This window comes from Anarrhichthys ocellatus, unplaced genomic scaffold (assembly GCF_004355925.1).
Source record: "Anarrhichthys ocellatus isolate YVR2014 unplaced genomic scaffold, GSC_Weel_1.0 scaffold66, whole genome shotgun sequence".
Classification (NCBI taxonomy): Eukaryota; Metazoa; Chordata; class Actinopteri; order Perciformes; family Anarhichadidae; genus Anarrhichthys; species Anarrhichthys ocellatus.
Window position 1 is genome coordinate 2,373,493 of NW_022280096.1, and position 19,770 is coordinate 2,393,262.

Genomic DNA, 19,770 nt, shown 5'->3' on the forward strand with positions numbered 1-19,770 from the left:
TCATAACATTATACTTATGGTGCTAATTTATTTATTTATTTATTTATTTATTTATTTATTTATTTATTTATTTATTTATTTTATTTATTTATTTTTTCAGGGACAATGCACACTAATCAACAGTCACACTGTAAGTGAGCCAGAGTTAGCCAGAGAGGCTAATTTCCATCTGCTGTCCCCGGCCAGATGTTTCAAGGCAGCCTAAAATAACAAAATCTCAAATTTCGGTTTGCAATTTTGAAGAAAGAAGTGCAAGTACTTACAAAGTATGTAGTTAGCATGAAGCTAGTTCACTTTGCTCCGCAAGTCTCGGTGCTGAGTGAGTCTCTAGACCGGTGCTACCATCAAAGTAGAAGCAGTCTGAGCTGTGTTACAGCAGTAAGCACACTTTCTTATTTTACTTTAATGGACAAAAGTGTTCCCATTACGATCTCCTGGAAGCTTCTAGTTGGCAGCACACAGTCTATAGTTCTACATGGCATTTTATATAAAACATTAAATATGTTGAAATTACGCCTTTATGCAGACCATTCACCAACCAGTGTAATATGTCTTTGGAGAAATACATTCATAATAAAAGCTGCTGGGCCTGATAACATCCCTGGTCCTGTCTAAGAACATGTACCAACCAGCTAACTGATGTCATCACTGATATGTTCAACAAATCACTTTCAGAGGAGAGTGTTCCTACCTGCTTCAAGACAGCTACCATTGTTCCTGTACCTAAACAGTCTGCAGTTTCCAGGCTAAATGACTACCACCCTGTGGCATGAAGTGCTTTGAGAAACTGGTTCTCCAGCTCATCAAAAACAACATCCCAGCCAGCCTGGATCCTCACCAGTTTGCATACAGAGCCAACAGATCCACAGAGGATGCCGTCTCCACTGCTCTCCACTCAGCCCTCACTCAGCTAGAAAATAACAATACCTACATCAGAATGTTGTTTGTTGATTTCAGCTCCGCATTCAACGAAGTCCCCCGATGAAATTGACTGGTAAACTTAGCACTCTGGCACTTTATTGGTGAGAAGATGAGCCTGCAAAGAGACAATACCCACCCAGCCACAGCCTGCTCACCCTGCTGCCGTACCACCAGACTTCAGAACAGTTTCTTTTCTCTGGCTGTTAAACTCCTAAATTCATCCTCTATTCTCTCATTATGATATTATTTTGCTTTTTTGTGTGTGTTTCTTATAGCAAAATTGGACTACAACTGCATTTCTTTGCGCAACGCTGTGTTGTACAAAAATAGTCAATGAAACCTTGACCATGCAATTGTCTGACTTTGGCGCACAAATCAAGAGAGGAACAATTAGAAATTGGTAGCTGAAACAATTCTCCAAACTGATGCAGTTATCGATCGTTTGTGTCCCCTACTGCAGGTTAAGTAATGAGGAGTCAGTAGTCAATGACGGCATAAAACAGTCAATGAAATAAGTGGACCATCAGTTTCAAATAGTGTAAATCACTGCAAACACGAGAGGTCCTTGAGCATACAGTCATGAATGAGCCAAAAGATATCAGGCTGAGGGGTCCAGCACAATGTGACAGACAGGTTTCGTAGAGAGTTGCATGGAGAGTCTGTGACTTCATGAACAGACTTAAATCACTGAAGGGGGAATAAATAAGAGGCAGCAGACATAAACTATGTAGGTATTTCATAGGTCGATGATTCCATGGCACTCTTACACTCGCCTATCCTTAAGGAAAAGAATACAAAAAGTGACCAAAATTACAATTACAGGTCAAAAACAAAACAACAATGCTCAACATTACTGCTGTTTCCATTATGCTCAAGTGTTTCTGAGAAAGGGCACTAACTCCAGCAGCTCCAGATGTTGACATTTGACCTCTGACCTCCCTAAAGACAGAAAGAAAATAGAACTTTTGTACCATGATAGGTTGTAGTGATAGTTATAGAAGTAGTGTCACTACTATATGAAAATATGTTTTAGCTGTAAACTTTATTTACAAAATGATTTATTCCAAAATGAATATATTCTGACAGTCCATCTGGGCCTCCAACTAAGCTAAAATCCGTTGGTGTCTGGCTCCAGTTCCCGTTTATTCATATGGGGGAGGTTGTCTACAAAATAAAAGCATCAATACTGAACTTTATTGAGAGAATTTAACAGACAGTAGACAAATACATTTTTATCATGTTGGCCTTATATTTGTATTGGCAGTCCATGTCTGACATGATGAGTCTGTGGCTTATTTAATGGATCGATTCAGATCTTTCTAAAACAGTTCAAAAGCTATTTCCTCAATGATCATCTGTTTCCCAAGGCATGCTATTGTTTAAGTGTTTTAAATGAGTGTTTGGTCTTTATTTACAGAGTTTACAGAACTTGCTTCAGTCAGTTAGCTAATCCAAGCACCATGGCCCATCTCTATTGTGGGTCAAATATCTATGTATATAATTATACATAAAACATTTTTTTAAAGTTTGAATTGATTTGAGAAGTCAGCACATTGTTCGTGCAACAATAACATAACCATGTAAATGACATGATCATGTACTAATACATTCAAATAAATGTATGGTCGGAAGGCAGGCAGGCAAAAATACTACATTTAAATCTAACTATGCTTTATAAAACTGTCAGCAGTGGCTAATGTAAAGCACATGTTATTTTTCAATAAATGCGTGAAAAACGCAAATTAACATTATTGCTTTTTTGGTTCAGTAAATGAGCCATTGTATATGTCTGGCATCAGACAAGGGCAGACAAATACAAAGAACACGTGTTCCATGCAATGTATATTTGACGTTATGAATCCACTGAATCAACCCTTTTTGCCGCGGGTTTATTTTGAAAGTAATGACCGGAAAACAACGTTTAACAATAAAGTACCTTGTCAGCAGTCCGGGGCTGGATGCACCCTCCCTGCTCCCCACGTTCCGTTCCGTCATCAGCGTGTCGTGCAGATCCCACAGCAGTCCTATAAGCGGCTCCCTCGCAGACCTGCAGACAGTGAGCGTGTCGCGCAGAGACATGGACACGAGGACACACTGAGTGCAGAGGACTGGCCGCGGACCGTCAGCGCATTCCTGTGAAATGGACTACTGATACCCAGAACTAACATTAGACTCTCACATCTGACAGGTTATTATTTGTCCTCCCGTTGAAGAACCACAGAAAACCAGCTTGCCTGTTGCTAGAGCGTCTTTTGACAACAGAGGACAGAGACTCTTTTTGATCACTTTGCGTAATAATCGATTTGCTCCATGCCACAAAACAGTACAGGATTATAATTCTCTCTTGGATTTAAAAGTCATCGATTTAACTACTCATCAACACCAAACTTGTCTTTAGCGTACACCTCTGGAAATTGCGCACGGAGATGGCGCAAAGGGTAAATCTAATTTGACAAATTATTGTTTAAATTGTGATTAATGAAATTGCACAAAGTTATTATTATAAACGTACATCAACCATATGATGTGAATTTCTAGCAAAGACCTAACTGAGCGTGTGGTTTTATATAATATATGAATGTGCCAGTTTTTACATGAAACCAGGTCTAATGTCTAGTCCCACTAAATACAATAAACACATTGTATTAGTAGTATTCCCCTGTATTCTTGTCCTAATGTCCTCCTCAATTTTCACCCAGTACGACGAGCTGGCTCATTACGGAGGAGCAATGGATGGAGTCGGAATCCCCACGTCCATGTACGGAGACCCGCATGCCCCACGGCCCCTGCCCCAGGTCCACCACCTGAACCATGGGCCGCCCCCGCACCCGACGCAGCACTATGGAGCACACGCGCCGCACAACATCATGCCGAGCAGCATGGGCAGCGCCGTCAACGACGCACTAAAGAGAGACAAGGACCAAATCTACGGGTATAGGCCTATAATAACAATATTATGAATAACCGTTTTATTATTATTATTACTATCATTATTGTGAGCAGATTTGTGTTATGAGGAGATATAAACAAATTGGAGGCCTAAACATGAAAAGGCACAAACGCTCATTTTATTTAAATTAAACAGAGAGCAGAAATTACGGAAAAATCTAGTTATCTCTTTTTTTTAAACCTCAGAACTAATAGGCCAAATCATTTTCGGCGCAGTTTCAAATGTATCTCTGTTTTTTTTTGCTTCTCAAAACGATACTAAATTCCTCAGTTGCCCAGATAACTAATTAAAATCTCTGAACATGTTTGCTTTGGAAACAGATGAAATAATCACACTGCAGCGGCGCAGTTCTCTTGAATTAAGGAGGAATAAATCAATATTTGTCGCAGATTACAAAATGGTATTCTGTTGTTAAACTCACCAAGCTAAATGTGAAATGTTATCTGTCGCTGCTTTGATGTACTGTAGGCAATAGTTCATGTACAGGCCTAACAATGGCTAGAGAACCAAATGGGCCTGTCTCTGCCTGTGTTGCAGCCACCCTTTATTCCCACTGCTGGCTCTGGTGTTCGAGAAGTGCGAGCTGGCGACCTGCACGCCTAGAGAGCCCGGGGTGGCGGGCGGAGATGTCTGCTCCTCCGACTCCTTCAATGAAGACATAGCCGTATTTGCAAAACAGGTATGATCAAATAAGTAATGAAGCCATGTTGGAAGAGAAGCAAGAAAAATAAATCAGCTTGAAAACACCAACTGATGCGTTTCATTTTCGTCCCCTCCTCAGATCCGCGCAGAGAAACCTCTATTTTCTTCCAACCCAGAGCTGGATAACTTGGTGAGCACTTCCTTCCCTTTCTTTCTCACCTTTTTTTCTCATTTAATTCTCAGCTGTTTTATGCGATGTGATGCTGTCCGCCCGCACCGAGGTCCCACACTTGCCCGGGGCAACCTTCCTTTTTGTAATACAAGAACAATATTTGTATTACGTTGGTAATTAGCAAATGCACACAGTCGTTATGATTATGGAACCCTGGGCGTCTCTGAAATCATATTGTTCTCTTATCATGTATTTTCGGGAGGGGTGATTTACAATGTATTTGTTTATAGATGATTCAAGCGATCCAAGTCCTTCGATTTCATCTGCTGGAATTAGAGAAGGTAGGCTGCACAGTATGAATTATGTCTGAGTGACAGATCTAATTGACACATTTACCGACACTGTAATTGTTTATATTAATAAACTATGTTGTGATTATTCTGGTGCTCGGCCCAAACGCGGATAATCTAAATGAAAGGCTGCGTTCGCAGGTTCATGAGCTCTGTGATAACTTCTGCCACCGGTACATCAGCTGCCTAAAGGGCAAAATGCCCATCGACCTGGTCATAGAGGAGCGAGACGTCTGCAAGTCGGATTTCGACGACCTCTCCGGATCCTCTACCAACCTCGCAGATCATGTGAGTCAACCCTCCTGCTTCATAGACAGGATAACTTCAGTGCGAACTGAATCATTATTTTCTCCGGATTTAAGAGAGATGAGATGAGATGAGAGGTGCTTGCAGATGCCTGCTCACCGTGAACTCCTATTATTCCCATTATTAAAAAGTTTGCCTCGTGGTTGTTTACCCACAAGTTGCCAAAAGCTGCTGTATGCTGTAGGCCACTGTTTACCCAACTGGAGTTTGGGACCCAGCGATGTGTCCAATAACTTTGACCAAACTTGTTTTGATAATATTCTGTTTTTTTCAGATTTTTCTCTTATCCTTTCATTTTAGAGTAATATACTGGAGAGTTTTACCTCTTCAGACCTCTAAAACGATTCAATAAAACAATCTGAGAAGAGGAACTTATTTACATATTCAACATGTGAGGAAGGCTAAGCATCATTTTAACAGTCCATCAGGCAAACACGTTGAGAATTGCTGCTTTAGACCAATGCATTCATTGAAATATATTTTCTTTACTGACAATGCACGTGAGTGAATGTGACAGGATGTTAGAGTTAAACTACTTTAGCCTGTTCACAAAAGGCCTTTAAACTGATTAAAGAATATGCATTTGAAAAAACAGATGACAATTTGTCGGGTTTGGTCAGGTTTTGGCGGTGTTGTCTGTTTAATGACATGTCAGCTGGGAGGTTTGCAGTATTTGAGGACATTCAGGGCTTAGCCCTGACCTCTATAGGGGGAATTTCTTTTTTTATAAATAAGCAATATTTGTATGCCTTTTTTATGCACTCTGGCACCTCTATTACATTCAAAGTTCATGTCTTAATCATTGCAAAAATGAAGTGTGTACCTCAAAAACTGTAGCCTACTTTCCAGATGAATTATGAATTGTGATGTTACAAATATTAGTAGTTTGGAGCAATTATAATTATATTGGGTAGAAACAGAATACTTCACTTTCAAACTGTTATCATTGACAAAAAAGTGGTTTATGTTTATGCTAGTTTACCCTTCTAGAGGGAAATATTATCTTTTTACTGCACTTCATTTATCTCACAGCTTTACTTTACATACATTCAGATTAATACTACAGAATATATACAATCACTGTAATACATGCTTATGTATTATTATAGATTAAACTACCCATAAAGTCATCAAAATGAGCTCTACCTTTACCAGCTGCAACATTAAAGTCATGTACACATTAATGCAACATTATTATAACATAATATATATTAGTCTGCATAGTGAGTACTTTTACTTTTAATACTTTAACTTTATTTTGATGCTAATACATTTTACTTCAGTAATATTTTGAATGCAGGACTTTTGCATGTAACAGAATGTTTTAATAAACCGTAGTATTAATACCTTTTCTTACTTACTTCCTGAGTACCTCTCCCACCTCTGAAATATTAAAAGGGAGTTCTTTTAAATAAAATCAACCTACAATTATGATGAAGAGAAATGTAGCCTACTTAATAATATAAATCATACTACATAGAATCACATCTTTCCCTAAACGTCACTCCGTCCTTGTCTTCCAATTTTTGTATTTATTTTTTCCATCTGGATGTGTACACTCTGCCATTTCTCCTCTCTTCCGCTAATAACAATATGGACTGTTGAGATTTGTTATTTAAATGATATTTTGTCTGTAAAGTAGTCTTTTTAACTTTATTTATCTATTGATTTATAAAGAAAAATAGTCAGACGTGATGATGATGATCTAGCACAAAGTGCAGCTGGAAGTGCTGTGTTTGCTGTTGGCCTCAATCAGCCTGGTGTTATCAGCCAATAGGATTTGTATTGCTAGAGTGCAGGGGCTCTTTGTTAGGTGGCCCCCCCTGTTGTGTGTTTTACACAGCCTATTTTTGGCACCTGTGTTCATTTACAAAGAAGCAAATTCAGATGTTGAAGTGATTTAGAGTTACAGTGTAGCAGCAGCAGTGTTGTAATCATGTGTCTATTGACACATCACTACAACAAATCAATTTGGACTGTGTGCAGAGAACAGATTTACTCCTTACTGTGGCTCAGTGTTTAAACAGGGTCGTCCTTCAATCAGAGGGTCGGCGGTTAGATCCCCGGTTCCGCTAGTCCATGTCGATGTCTCCTTGGGCAAGACACTCAACCCAAAATTGCTCCGGTAGCTGTTGCTGCAGTGTATGAATGTTAGATAGTTCTGATGGGCAGGTGGCACCTTGTTTTTCATGTCAGAGAGCACTCAACTATCATTTCCTTTGGATATGATGGAAGCTCCTCCATGAACTGTTGACAGTAAACTGAGCCGTTGTTTTAGTGTTTCAGTGGTGTCCTAATGCATGACCTACACTTAACTTCTCAACCTTTAGGAGCTTGTTGTTTCCATAAATGGGACCCTCAAGAAGCAATATAGTATATATATATATATATATCAATATGAATATATACAGGTTGTAAATAAGTCCTATTTTCTGTATTTACAAATGTGCAACTCATGGGCTCATGAGAAATGTTGTTTAAGTGTTATTTTTTCCTTGCAAAAAATGTATTCATTAAAATATTCACTGGTAATATATACAAAATATGAATAACACAAAATATTGTTGGCCGTGAAAAATATTGGTATTGACTTAATTGATTTCATGAATTGCTCTTGAGAATACAGTTCTTGATACGCTTCCTTCTTAAGCTACAAAACACATTGACGTGTTTGTGTGTGTGTCTGTGTGTGAGGCCACCAGTTGATGTGACAGGACACTCTCCTGCTGTAATGCCTGCTGCATAATGGATGTGCTGCTGTCCTGTGGGTACGAAGACATGCACAGCTGTGTAACGTACATGCATCTTAACCACTGAGTGTACCACAATCTGTTTATCATTCACAAGGGCTAAAAGCAGTTTATGAGTTTAAAGGCATGCTTGTGCCATTTGATTCTTTTTGGTTTGTTGGACTGCTTGTGTTTCTGCATTTCACTGACACTGGGAAGGCTCACGATGGTGGGTTGGACTGAATTTCCTGATTGCTGACCTGATCTATAGAGTCCTAACATTTTATTTCCTCAAAGCAAGAGGACATCTAGCAGTACGATTTTATTCCATCAGGTTCCAATTTTGAACAACTTATTGAGGGACATTTTCCTTTAGCACATTCTAAAGTTAAAAGAAACTGCACTGTGAACATATTTATACATATCTCCATTAGCATCATTAATGAAAAAAAAGTACACCTTACAATTTGAGACCATTCATCACAAAAAACAACTCCAAAACAAGGTTTTCTTTCCTTGTTTATTCTCAAAGGATGAAAACACATCTGAAATAGCATTCAGACCATTATGTAGCGTCTACATTTCAGTTTGGTTCAGTTTCATTGTGAAACTTTTACGATCAGGCGATACTCAAACTAGGCATTTTCCTTTATTGGTGAGTAGAAGTTTGAGAGTCTGAATCAAAATGATGATGTCACTACGTGGTCAGCACTTTGAAAACTTGGGCACTTTGATAGATCTCTTGAACCCAAAATCAATCCCAAAACCTAAAGTCAGTTTTGTAGAATATACCCCCATATGCATCTGTTTCATTTGTGACAGATGTGGCAGGGTGAAAGTTAGACCAATATGTAGCTGAAAAGTTTTACATGTCATATAGTTATACATATCCAGTCAGTCACAGACAGTCTAAATCCTACATAAAGGAATACTAATTCCCAAAATGATCATCTGCATTCATGGTAACCTGTGTTATTTTGAATACTTGAAGACAAGTGTATGTTAACTTGAACTCAAACCTTGCAGAGAGTCATGCATCTGTAGGAAATGGGCTTCTTTGTTACAATAGCCGAGCTGGCAGTTTATTAATGCTTTAATAATGCCCAGTTTGTCCTAATTTTGCTGAACAAACATCCTTCATTCCCTATATTTGCAATGTTTAAGAAAAACATAGAGCTTGTGTACATTTTGCTAATTGTCTTTATCTTATATTTGCTGTTAGTGGTCATTTGGTGTAGGAATTTAACCAGTCTTTACAATGAGTCCTCTGGATAACAGTGAGAGGAAAAGAGCAACTATAAGGTAAACATAAAGAATTCTTTTCATCTGTTTATGATTCTCAGTCTTGGCTGTACACTCCATTCCGGTTAATTGGGTTTTAACAGATGGGGTGGTTGGGAAATGAGACCTTCATTAGCTTGATAAACGCGGAAACACATGGCGCCTCTTTGAATAGCCGTGTGTACTCAGGAGTTGTAATAATTGGGTGACTGGATAAGAAAAGAGGGGCCGTCATTGAGAGGGCTTGTTCACACTGCGCCTTTGTCCCCGCTCTTCTTGTTGTCATCTGCTGAGCTCTTCATCTGATCACCATCCGGCAAACAGCTGACGCAGAGAGGCTGAAGAGGGAGATCTGCTGTTTGGTTTGGCCTTATGGCTGTCTGAGTGGCCAGGCCAATCTGCCCAATAAATACAGGTCTTCTCCCTAACTCAAGTCACAGAAACAGCCAGGACACAGGAGGGTCCACATGCTGCAGGGTTACTGAAGTGTTCTCTAAACTCTTGCTGCTCCTCATTCTGCAACTATATTGAAAGCTCCCTCTTGGTCAGGATGGTAATGTTGTTCTAGACTCATATTTTTTACAACTTGGTTGCTGCCTTACTACGTATGCTAATCATTTCACCCAGCTGTCTTTGTGTCTTTGGGAAACTACATAATGGACCTCATACTGGACCTACCGGACCTTCCTCATCTATTTTTTGCTCTCTTCTCTCTTCTTCTCCTCTGTTTCCTTATCTCCTGTCCCCTGGTGTGCGGCCCTCTCCCTGACCTCTCAGAACCCAGCGTCCTGGAGAGACATGGATGACGCCCACTCCACGCCTTCCGTGGGCACCCCGGGACCGTCCAGTGGGGGACACGTCTCTCATAGTGGTGACAACACCAGTGAACTCGGTAAGAGCACCTACAGGCCTCCTGCGCCCTCTTTCATATCAAAGCTTTGACTTCTCTGTGATCTCTTTCTGAGGCATGGGGACTGCTGCACTGGTGACTCGGGGGGTTGGGGGTTAAAACAGATAATGTAAGTTTAGTGAGGACTAACCGTAACCCTAATATTTATCAATCTGCCATTGTAAAGAGTTCCCAACAAATGTATTCCTGTTTGAGTTATGTTTGCCAAAATGTTTTCACTGGTTCAGGAAATTACTAAGAATTTTATTTTTTTAAATGAAACTATATATTTGTGAGCCATTTAATATCTTCAGTATGAACCAATGGGCTTTGGGGTGAGTGCTACAGACATAGTAGGAAAGTCAGAATTGAGAGACAGACTGTAGCTGTGACAGACTGTAGCTGTTAGTGAGGACGATGAGGTCATGTCTACTATATATGTTTTTTGGGATTTGATAGTTTTAGCAACCTGGGGGTTTTCTATATAGTAAGGAAATGCACATGGTGCATACTGAATTGCATAATTTCAGTTATTTTAGAGTCAGTATATGAAAATTTGACTTCAAATTTGATTCACTACTTCCCAACCAGGATTTATTCTCACTCCTTACAAATAATACTGTGGCTTGTTCAGTGATACACTTGTTCAGTGATTTCCTAGCATTGGTTTTGGAGTTGTCAGAGACGACGTCTCAGTATCTGCTCTTTTCACGTTTTCAAAATACACTTCCAACGTAGGTTTATGTAGTTTTAGGTATGCATGGTTTGTTAGGTAAAATAACTATGTTTTATTACGGAATTGTTGTTAGTTAAGTTCGGAAGTTACGTAACAAAACTACGGTAAACTAAGTCAATGTTGACTTGGTTTCACTTGGGGCCATGACCAACGGTCTCCTGGAAGTCCTGGGTTTTTTGATCTGTAAATGGGTTTACGTCTCATACGGACGCTAAAGGGTCGCTGTGTCAAGGAGAAACTGCATCTAGACTTTTGCGATATTAAACTGTCTATTGAAAATAATTGGACAGGATTTGAGGATTTGAGACCTACACTTTTCTAAAATCCTGTCTAGAGCTTTGATTAAGAGACAAGCTCACAACAATTATGGTATTAGTTCACAGTGAGAAAAAATGACAAGATACAATATTTGTAGATTGTTAATGTTGATTTCCCCATGGAACTGGGGCTCCCCCACTTTCACAGTTGTGTAGGTTCTCAGTTACAGGTCAGTTAACGCTGATGGAGAGATCTACTGAGTTTACTCTAGTTGCCGGATGTTATTGTCTGCTGCTGTCTCCCTCTGATGCCATCTAGCCCTGTTCATGGTGTTCCTGCATTTAATGGGATTTCTGATGTGCTAATTGGAGACTATAAGGGTTTTATGGCTTGTTTTTGTTTTTCTCCCCTTTGGGCGCAGTAAAAATAGAATGGACTTTAAAGCAACTTTCCACCCTCTGCCCATCAGGCATCAAGGAGCAGAGCATTGCCAAGAACAATAGGAGGATGCTTTGCAAGACAAGAGAAACTCAAAGGATTAAGAGAAAATCTGGAACAGATCTCTTGAAAATGATATTAGCTTCACAAAAGATACACAAGAGTGTGACATAATTATTTTGGTAAATCTTTATTCAAGCCTTCAGTATCCAGAAATTGTATATTGAGTTGTAAATAGCTTCTTTCCTTTGGGCTTTTAAAAAAAAAAAAAAAAAACAGTGGGGGGAAACCCAAAGTCCATGCCCTTTTGACCTGGGAGAGAATGCATAGGGGATGGGAGTGCAGAATGCCCCTTGAAGGGATGTAAGGACAGAGTACTTTATGTATGAGGAACAAAGGAAGAGAAGAAGGCAGAATGATCAGAGCTGTGGTTGCTGCTGCAGGATGCGCTGCATGCTACCTGCTGCTTCTCCCCGGGCCTCTCTGCCTTGTTTCCAGTCTATTCTCATGCCAGGGAAGAGTCAAAAACACAACCTGGATGTATAGAAAGGACAGTTAGAGGTATATCATGTTAATCTCATCTGGAGCAGGTAGATGGCCTACAGGTTTATAATTAGTTCAGTACTTGGAAAGAACGCTCACCTTGTTCATGAGGTACACTGATGTGAGCGTGAATGCAGACAAAGCCATCATCTTTTATTCAGTTCATCTTAAAGTCTCTTAAGATTATGTTCATTTGCAATTATTCTGCATTGCTGGTTATAGATTAGTGAACACCAGTTTGTGTCCCTTCTCAGCCCAGCAGTCCATTTTGCATATTTTTTGAAGGATGCACTGATTACCAAAGTTTGTGCCTTTGCCCAAGTATCACCTGTAAATCCAAAAAGTTGACTCCCTCCTTACTGTTATAACATTAACAAGGTTGAATTTAAGGAAGTATCACAGTTGGGCAGCGAGTACATTTGGAGGTGCACCCTGTCTGCCACAACATACAATTATACTCTACTCATTTCCCCTGCCAGAACATTTTGGTGGAACCATAACTGATGCCCGGATTATGCTCGCTGGCGAAGTTTTTACCAACTCAGGAAATGGCTCTTGGTGTGGTGGTCGAGGAGGATGGTTTACCATACAAAGCTTAATTTGGAGGCCAGGGTTTACGTGCTTTAACCCACAGGCTAGGACGGTAAACACAATCATGTCATAATCAGAATCAGAATCAGAATCATAACCGTTTATTGCCATGGTATGTTGAACATACAAGGAATTTGACATGACGGGAGGTGCATAACATTTAACAATCAACAACAATCAACACAGTGCAAAGTAGAAACATTAAAATTTACAGTAAAATATAAAATAAAGTAAAATATAAAATAAAGTAAAATATAAAATAAAGTGCACAAACGAACAGATAACAGTACTATAAACAAGTGAGATGTAATTAGATCACGTAGGCCATCATGTTCTTTTTTTAAAAACTGACGACTATTTTAAGTACGTTTATGACTTTTATTCAAAATCAACTTCACACGACAGCATGTAGCAGTAGGCTAACTTAACCATGATTAGCTCCACTCGGACACAGGTGCCGTGTGAGCCCTGAACTCTGATGCGTGATGATATAGGACATCACTTTGAACTTAGATTACACCATAGGGGCTACACTTCCAGGAAGAAGATGTGACAAAGACAAATAAATATAAGTTGACTAAAAAGACATGAAGGAGAACATAAAGACAAAAGGGTGAGCTGAAAAGGCCAGAATTTAAAAGAAATGTGAATAAGAAGGTTGTGGAGAAATAGTGCACTATACCCGATTTGCATAGTAAAGCTATAATTATATATCTCCAGTATCAAAGGTTGTGGAGTGGGCCGGTCTGAGGCATGAAACTCCTGGGCTGGGGTGCGCCCGAGGTACAAAGGCTGTCTCCTCACTCTCCTCACTGTCCACTAGAGGAAAATGAGTCCAGCCCTGAGCAGTGGGATGTCACTAATAATGATTCCGTAGTCTGATGAAACCTTTTAAAATCTACTGTCATTTGGGAACACTAAAGTGGTGGTGATGTGGCTTCCAGCCCTATCTAACCACAGGTACATGATCCATACAATGTGTGGCTGGTGGTTTGGGTCATGGCTGCCTCTTCCTCTGGAAGCTCTGAGGTTTTGTTTGTTGCCTTGTAAGCTTGTGTGATATGCAGAGAGGGCTCTCCTGGACAGCTCAACCCCCAGGGTGACTGCTGTTGACCACAGGGAAAGGGGCTGAGCTCTCCAAGGAATGTTTGAAAGGGGGAGGACAATAATAAGGCTTGAAATGTCCATCACAAAGACCCAAATAAAACAAAAGACAGTGGGAGTGACTCAAAAATATCCTGCACACTCTTGTTGAGAAATGGAATGTGAGGAACAGGATGTGTTGCATCTTTTGGTCACATCCAGAGCCTGGAGTCAAGAGTCAGGAATGTGGGGAGGTGGAGGTGTTGACATGCCAATGACATCACAGCTTCACTGAGATTGTGGGCTAATGTCCCTTTAGCATCTGTCATGTTGTGGATGTCAGACTTTTTTTTTTTTTTAAAGGGAGGGAAGAGTAAGAGATAAATGCTGGATGTGGAGGGAAAGGAAAGTACACATTGTTGTGTCAGCTCTTACAGGAAATAATACATTATTTACTTGAAAACAAATGACCAAAATTGTATGTACTGCCAATTTTGCATATTTATCTCTTACAGGGTCAGTTCAACTGGATTTCAAAATAATTATTTCCTCACTTATTCTTAGAGGCATCTATGCATGCAAATAGTTTAGCTTTTGAGATCCGTTTCCAGCCTAATAAAATGGAGGTGAATGGAATTTAATTTTGTGCTGCTCATAGCACATAATTACATTTGAAACATTTACATTTTCTTCTGGAAAGATATGTTGCTGTTGAATTTTGATTAATGTTATTTTTCAATGCTGTGAGCATCACAAACTAAATTCTATTCACCTCCAGATTTGAGTGAGAATTAATATATTTTTATCATAATTAAATCCTTTAAAACCAAATAAAGGATGGTTTGTAGACAGCAGGCTTGTCAGCTTTTAGCACAATATCGAGCCCTGTTTGCCTGAATGGTAAATACCTATATTTATGTACTCTAGTCATCTACGATCTATGTTAAACACTTAACCTTCAATGTGATGCATTACCTAATAGTGAAAAGCAAATGGTCTCATTCACTTCAGCATCCCCAGAAATCTTCTTCATTCAACACTTGCTTGTGCAACTTTTCAGTGAAATACTGGCCACTGCAGGTAGAATTGTTCAAATGGTACTTTAACAACTTTCAAAAGTTGCATCTCCCCATCAAGAGCCTATAATTACCATGTTCAACTTCTTCACACGGAGGATTCTTCATGTCTTGGAAAGCTTCCAGACTACTCTATTTAGAGCTGTGTATCATGTCTAATAAGGGGAGGAGCCCCAAGGTGTCACCGATGATGGATCAGGCCCCGCTGAGCTCATTAGACAGGCTGCGCTGGCTTTGCATCACTGATGCAGCTGGGAGAGCTATAATCAGTTCTGCTAGCCGCTCTGCACTTCGTCTTATGGACACGTCATCCAAAGACTACTTCACCCAGTGCTAAGAGCCCCTGAGCTACAAAGAGCAGAGAATGGGGAGGCAGCATGAGAGGAAATTAAAGTAAAATTATATCCAACACACAGTAATCACCACATGGACAAGCATGAATTACATATGCATTAATACATTGATGGTAAATTAAAATGAAAATAAGTATTAAATCATAAAATAAAGGAATATAAATAATACACAGTAATGCAGTGGCGGAGGAGACTGGACGGTCTGGTATACATATACTGTACATACAAAATGATCAGCCCTGTGGCAAAGCTTTAATCTGTAACTTTTTGTCAGCCACAATAATATTAAGTAAGATATTTCAATTGAATATGTGCTTCAGTTTCATCTCCTAAAAAGCTTTCATTGTCAAACCTAGAAAATTTTGCAAAGTAAGATAAAAATATCTGCCGTATTCCTAATCTCAATGGCTCCAAAATGCTTTGAATGTAGTAAGTAACATAATATATAAGAAAAAAAGCAATTAAGGCTGAGTTGCATTGACCTAAATAGTATAAAGAGGTAGTCTACAACAACAAAGGCAGAACAAAGTTGTGCGTATGTGAGAAGCAGATGTAGAAGGCCCTAGAAAGGACAAGAAGACTCTTCATATCTTAAGGTGCTTTTTTTCTGTGTGTTTTCTTCTTAGCCCCGGGGCAATACTCCAGCCATCCCTGCAGTAATGCCCACCCCTCCATCTACCCCCCCTCACCGACACTGCAGACACTGGCAGGAACAGTGGATTGGGGGCGGAGGGGTTGGTGGGGGTGAAGGGTAGGCATGGGAGACTTGCACGGGTGTATGACTTTGAGACTGCACCGTCACACACTGGTTAGATTGGCTGAGTTGCCGGGGAACAGTCAGTAGCGATTAGTGTAGCAGAGGATCTGCCCTGCGGCTCTACCCTCTCCGGAGCAGAAGAAAGAAGGATGAGGAGAGGAGAGGAGGTGGACCAGGGTGGGGGTTGCAGGGGTGAACAGCATGCCTTCCTCAGATATAATAAGGTCTTTCTTTCTTTCCATTCTTAACTTTTTATGATGCTTTTTGTTACCAAATATGAACTGTAGCTTTATGATCTGATGATGAAAAATACTACAGTACCACCCAAATATGAAACTCAAGTCCTTGTTTATTATTGAGGCCGCTTTTTGATTTATGTTATTATATATTGAATGGACTTGCCCATTTTCTTTAAGCGATAGAGATGCACCAGTCTCATCACTGAAAAATGGTATTGAAAAATAATTTGGTCATCAAATATCTTTTAATATGTTGATGTGAATTTTTCTAGAATACTAAAGCCTGATAATCAGACTGAATTGCCATTTAGTTTTGTCTTCATTCGGTCAACTCTACATTGTGTTCATCTTAGCTTATTCCTTGTTGGGAGTTGAAGATGAAGTTCTTTTGTTTTGCCCTTACCCATGAGGTTGCTAGAAGCTGTTAATGTTTTTCAAGATGATCAAACAAATGTGATGATTTAAAAGTTGCTAGTCTCTGTAGCTAGGTAGCTTGTGAGGTACGTAGGAATATGACATCTCAATCTCGAACTTTCCACCACCTGAGGGAATATTTGCCCAGAAATAAAGTTACTTAAACGACAGGCTGTAGGAGAGGTGGAGGACAAAACAACTTAAAGAGTAGTGGACAGAGGCATTTTGAACCCTGTACCCTGCCCATGACTCAGAGCTGGACACCATCCGTCAAAACTCTCACAACCCCCATAGCCCACGACCCTAGAACACATCCTATTTAATGTCAATATTCATTAGCTGAAATATTTATTCATGAATATGGCTCATATAGGCGTGTTTGATTGATGCATCTCTAAAAACAAAAAGACATGCTAGGGCAAATCTTAAGAAAAGTAGGGTTCCTGTCCCGCCTCAGGGGAGGAGTCTCTCAGATGCATTATTCACATGCCCTCCAGGCAAGCTTTCAAGGCTTCTCTGCCTCGAGGGCAAGAAAAATAACCACCACTGTTAAAAGTAAATCATCTCGGCTGATGCACAATTAATGGCTGAGAGGGAGAGGGAGCGGGGTGCCCCTTGTGATACAAGATGGAGTGAGTTAGCTAGCAGGAGCGGAAATCTCAGCTTAAAAGAAGTCCCCTGCCTTGATCCACGTCAGCTTCCTGCTGAAATCAAACAAGGATGCTGCTAATGGCAGGATCCATAGCCGGCATGAAATCTGACACTGAAGTTGTCAGTCGGGTGTTGTGTGTGGAGGGACCTGGTCCATCAGTGGACATATGATGGACCACTGATACCCCCATATTATACCTCAATACCCCAAATTAACCCCTTGTTTCGGACTTCAAACAGCACAAGGTTTGATGTTATTGGGTTCATACTTCTGCACAGGATAGACTTTTGTTGTTTCCTTCTTTTATATATAGGGAAATTATTAGTTAAGAAAAGGTCACATATAAATATCAGTACATTGGACTGACTCCGACTGCAGTATGAACGGTCATTATTTTATGGCAGGCGCACAACTCCCACAGTCATTACCTCATGTCAAATGCGTGGCTTAGATTGAATTAATAGCTCTTGGTTTTATTGAGCTCCCACACTACAAAATCCTCTTCATTATCCAATCGCTGAGGAGTCAAGCAGAGGTGAGAGGAAAAATCTTGTGCTGCTGTTCCACAGAGGAGTGAAATCTTCCTCTGTCAGCCCTTTCGCAACATGATTTTGTGAAGGTGATAGGACCAAATTAAAGCTTTCTCGTAACGGGACTCCTCTTGTCTCGCAGGAGACGCCCTCGACAACAGCTTGGCATCACCGGGCACAGGAGACGAGGATGACCAGGACAAGAAGAGGCAGAAGAAACGAGGCATCTTCCCCAAAGTAGCCACAAATATAATGAGAGCGTGGCTCTTCCAGCACCTTACGGTAAGGGAATCTAGCTGTGGCATTGTATAGATTTCAAACACAAAACTCAGTCTTAACAGCAGCCCTACATAGATTTGCCTTAATGCTAGAAATAAATGTTATCTAACCCCAGCTCCTCAATCAGCCAACATCTAGGAATGAGCCTTGGCTAGATTTCCCGAAGGCATCCTAAAAGTTCTGTTCTGTTCCATTGTTAGACAACAAAGCATAGACATACTCACATCTAAATTTCCTTCTTGAAATAGTAGTCCACAGTTTGTACAGAAATCTATATCAGGAGCCTTTCGATTAGAATTAGCAGCAGTATTTAAGAGTTTTGTAAGAGGAGAGCTTTACCTTTTATCCAAGGTCCAAAAGATACCACCGCCGCTGCCGCTACCACAGTTGTTCTACCTCTCAGTTATTCAATTTGTAAAAGGCCCATACAAGTCCTGTACTCGGAGTAATCCCCTCTTTTCCAAAGCCCACCTTTAGATTTTCCAGATGACAAAGGAGGATAATTGAATTATCCCCTCTCTGTTCCCCATTCCCTTTCAGGCCTAATTTGTTAAGCACAAGTGTTTGCCATGGCAGGATGTGCCTATGAAAAGTGTGCAAAGGGACTTTGGCCTCTGAAAGGCCTATTGCAACACCCAAGCGATCAAGCATTCATCAGTCTTTAGGGTGTGAAAAGAGCGGGATTATGTTTTGTCAGACGTTGCAGTGTGAGGCCCGCGGTTGGAAGGCCGTTAGGGGGGCTGTTTCTGTCCACCACTAGCCGTAGTCTCCTGCTTTTGTTGTCCATTCTGAAGACCCTTAAAAGATCCCCTCTGAGGAAGCTGTAGAGAAAGCAGCTGTGAATGGTTTCGATTCATTATATTATTCATTATCGGCCTATTAGCCTGGTCGTAACTGTTGGTTTCCATGCAACCTTGCATTTATCCACATTCAATGATTACTGCCAAAGAGTTTGGGGCGCAAACCTGGAATCCACTGAAGGTCACTGGTGTTGTGTCAAAGTCAGCTAAAGTCTGATTGTGTTCTCAGTTGAGATAGAAGAATGAATTGCCTGTCTATATGTAACGGACAAGCATCTATGACAACTTAATTATCCCCCACAATTTAACAAAAACTTATTCTCCTTGCTCCTAACAAAGTTTTTTGTTCCAATGTGTTAAACCCTACAGCAGGTGTATAACCCAACTGTCGAATTTTTGCCTCAGAAGTCTCACCCCTTCTTTTCATGATCAGACATATTCCAGAATAAGCAGGCATTGATCTCCATTCCTGACAAATATCCATAAATCTGTTTAGACATTATGTACTAAAGAAAAACATTTTAGATCTTGCCTCATCAGTATAAAAGTAATCCAGTGGTTGTCTGTACCTCCATGGTTCAGGGCAAACGGGAACTGCTAGAAGTAAAATCTTTAGTCAAACATTGGAGGGGGCAATTGGATTGAAGGTGGAGCTCTCACAATTGAATGGAAGAGACATAAAGAATGCGAAGATGAGAAGTGATTTAAAACACCCGCGTGTGCATTTTGACCAAACCCACACAGATTACCAGGGCAGTTTGGTTAATGACAAACGATAGCA

At 40.3% G+C, this 19,770-nt stretch overlaps 1 protein-coding gene across 1 annotated transcript; it reads left to right on the forward strand.

Annotated features, from left to right (window-relative positions):
- The first annotated feature begins 3,083 nt into the window (after positions 1-3,083).
- meis2b (Meis homeobox 2b) lies at positions 3,084-18,735 on the forward strand. Its single transcript, XM_031872789.1, has 9 exons — positions 3,084-3,359; positions 3,621-3,853; positions 4,409-4,550; positions 4,653-4,703; positions 4,976-5,026; positions 5,177-5,323; positions 10,129-10,243; positions 18,053-18,192; positions 18,730-18,735. The coding sequence occupies exons 1-9, from the start codon at positions 3,348-3,350 to the stop codon at positions 18,733-18,735; spliced, it is 897 nt and encodes a 298-aa protein (XP_031728649.1). The 5' UTR covers positions 3,084-3,347.
- Positions 18,736-19,770: the final 1,035 nt, after the last annotated feature.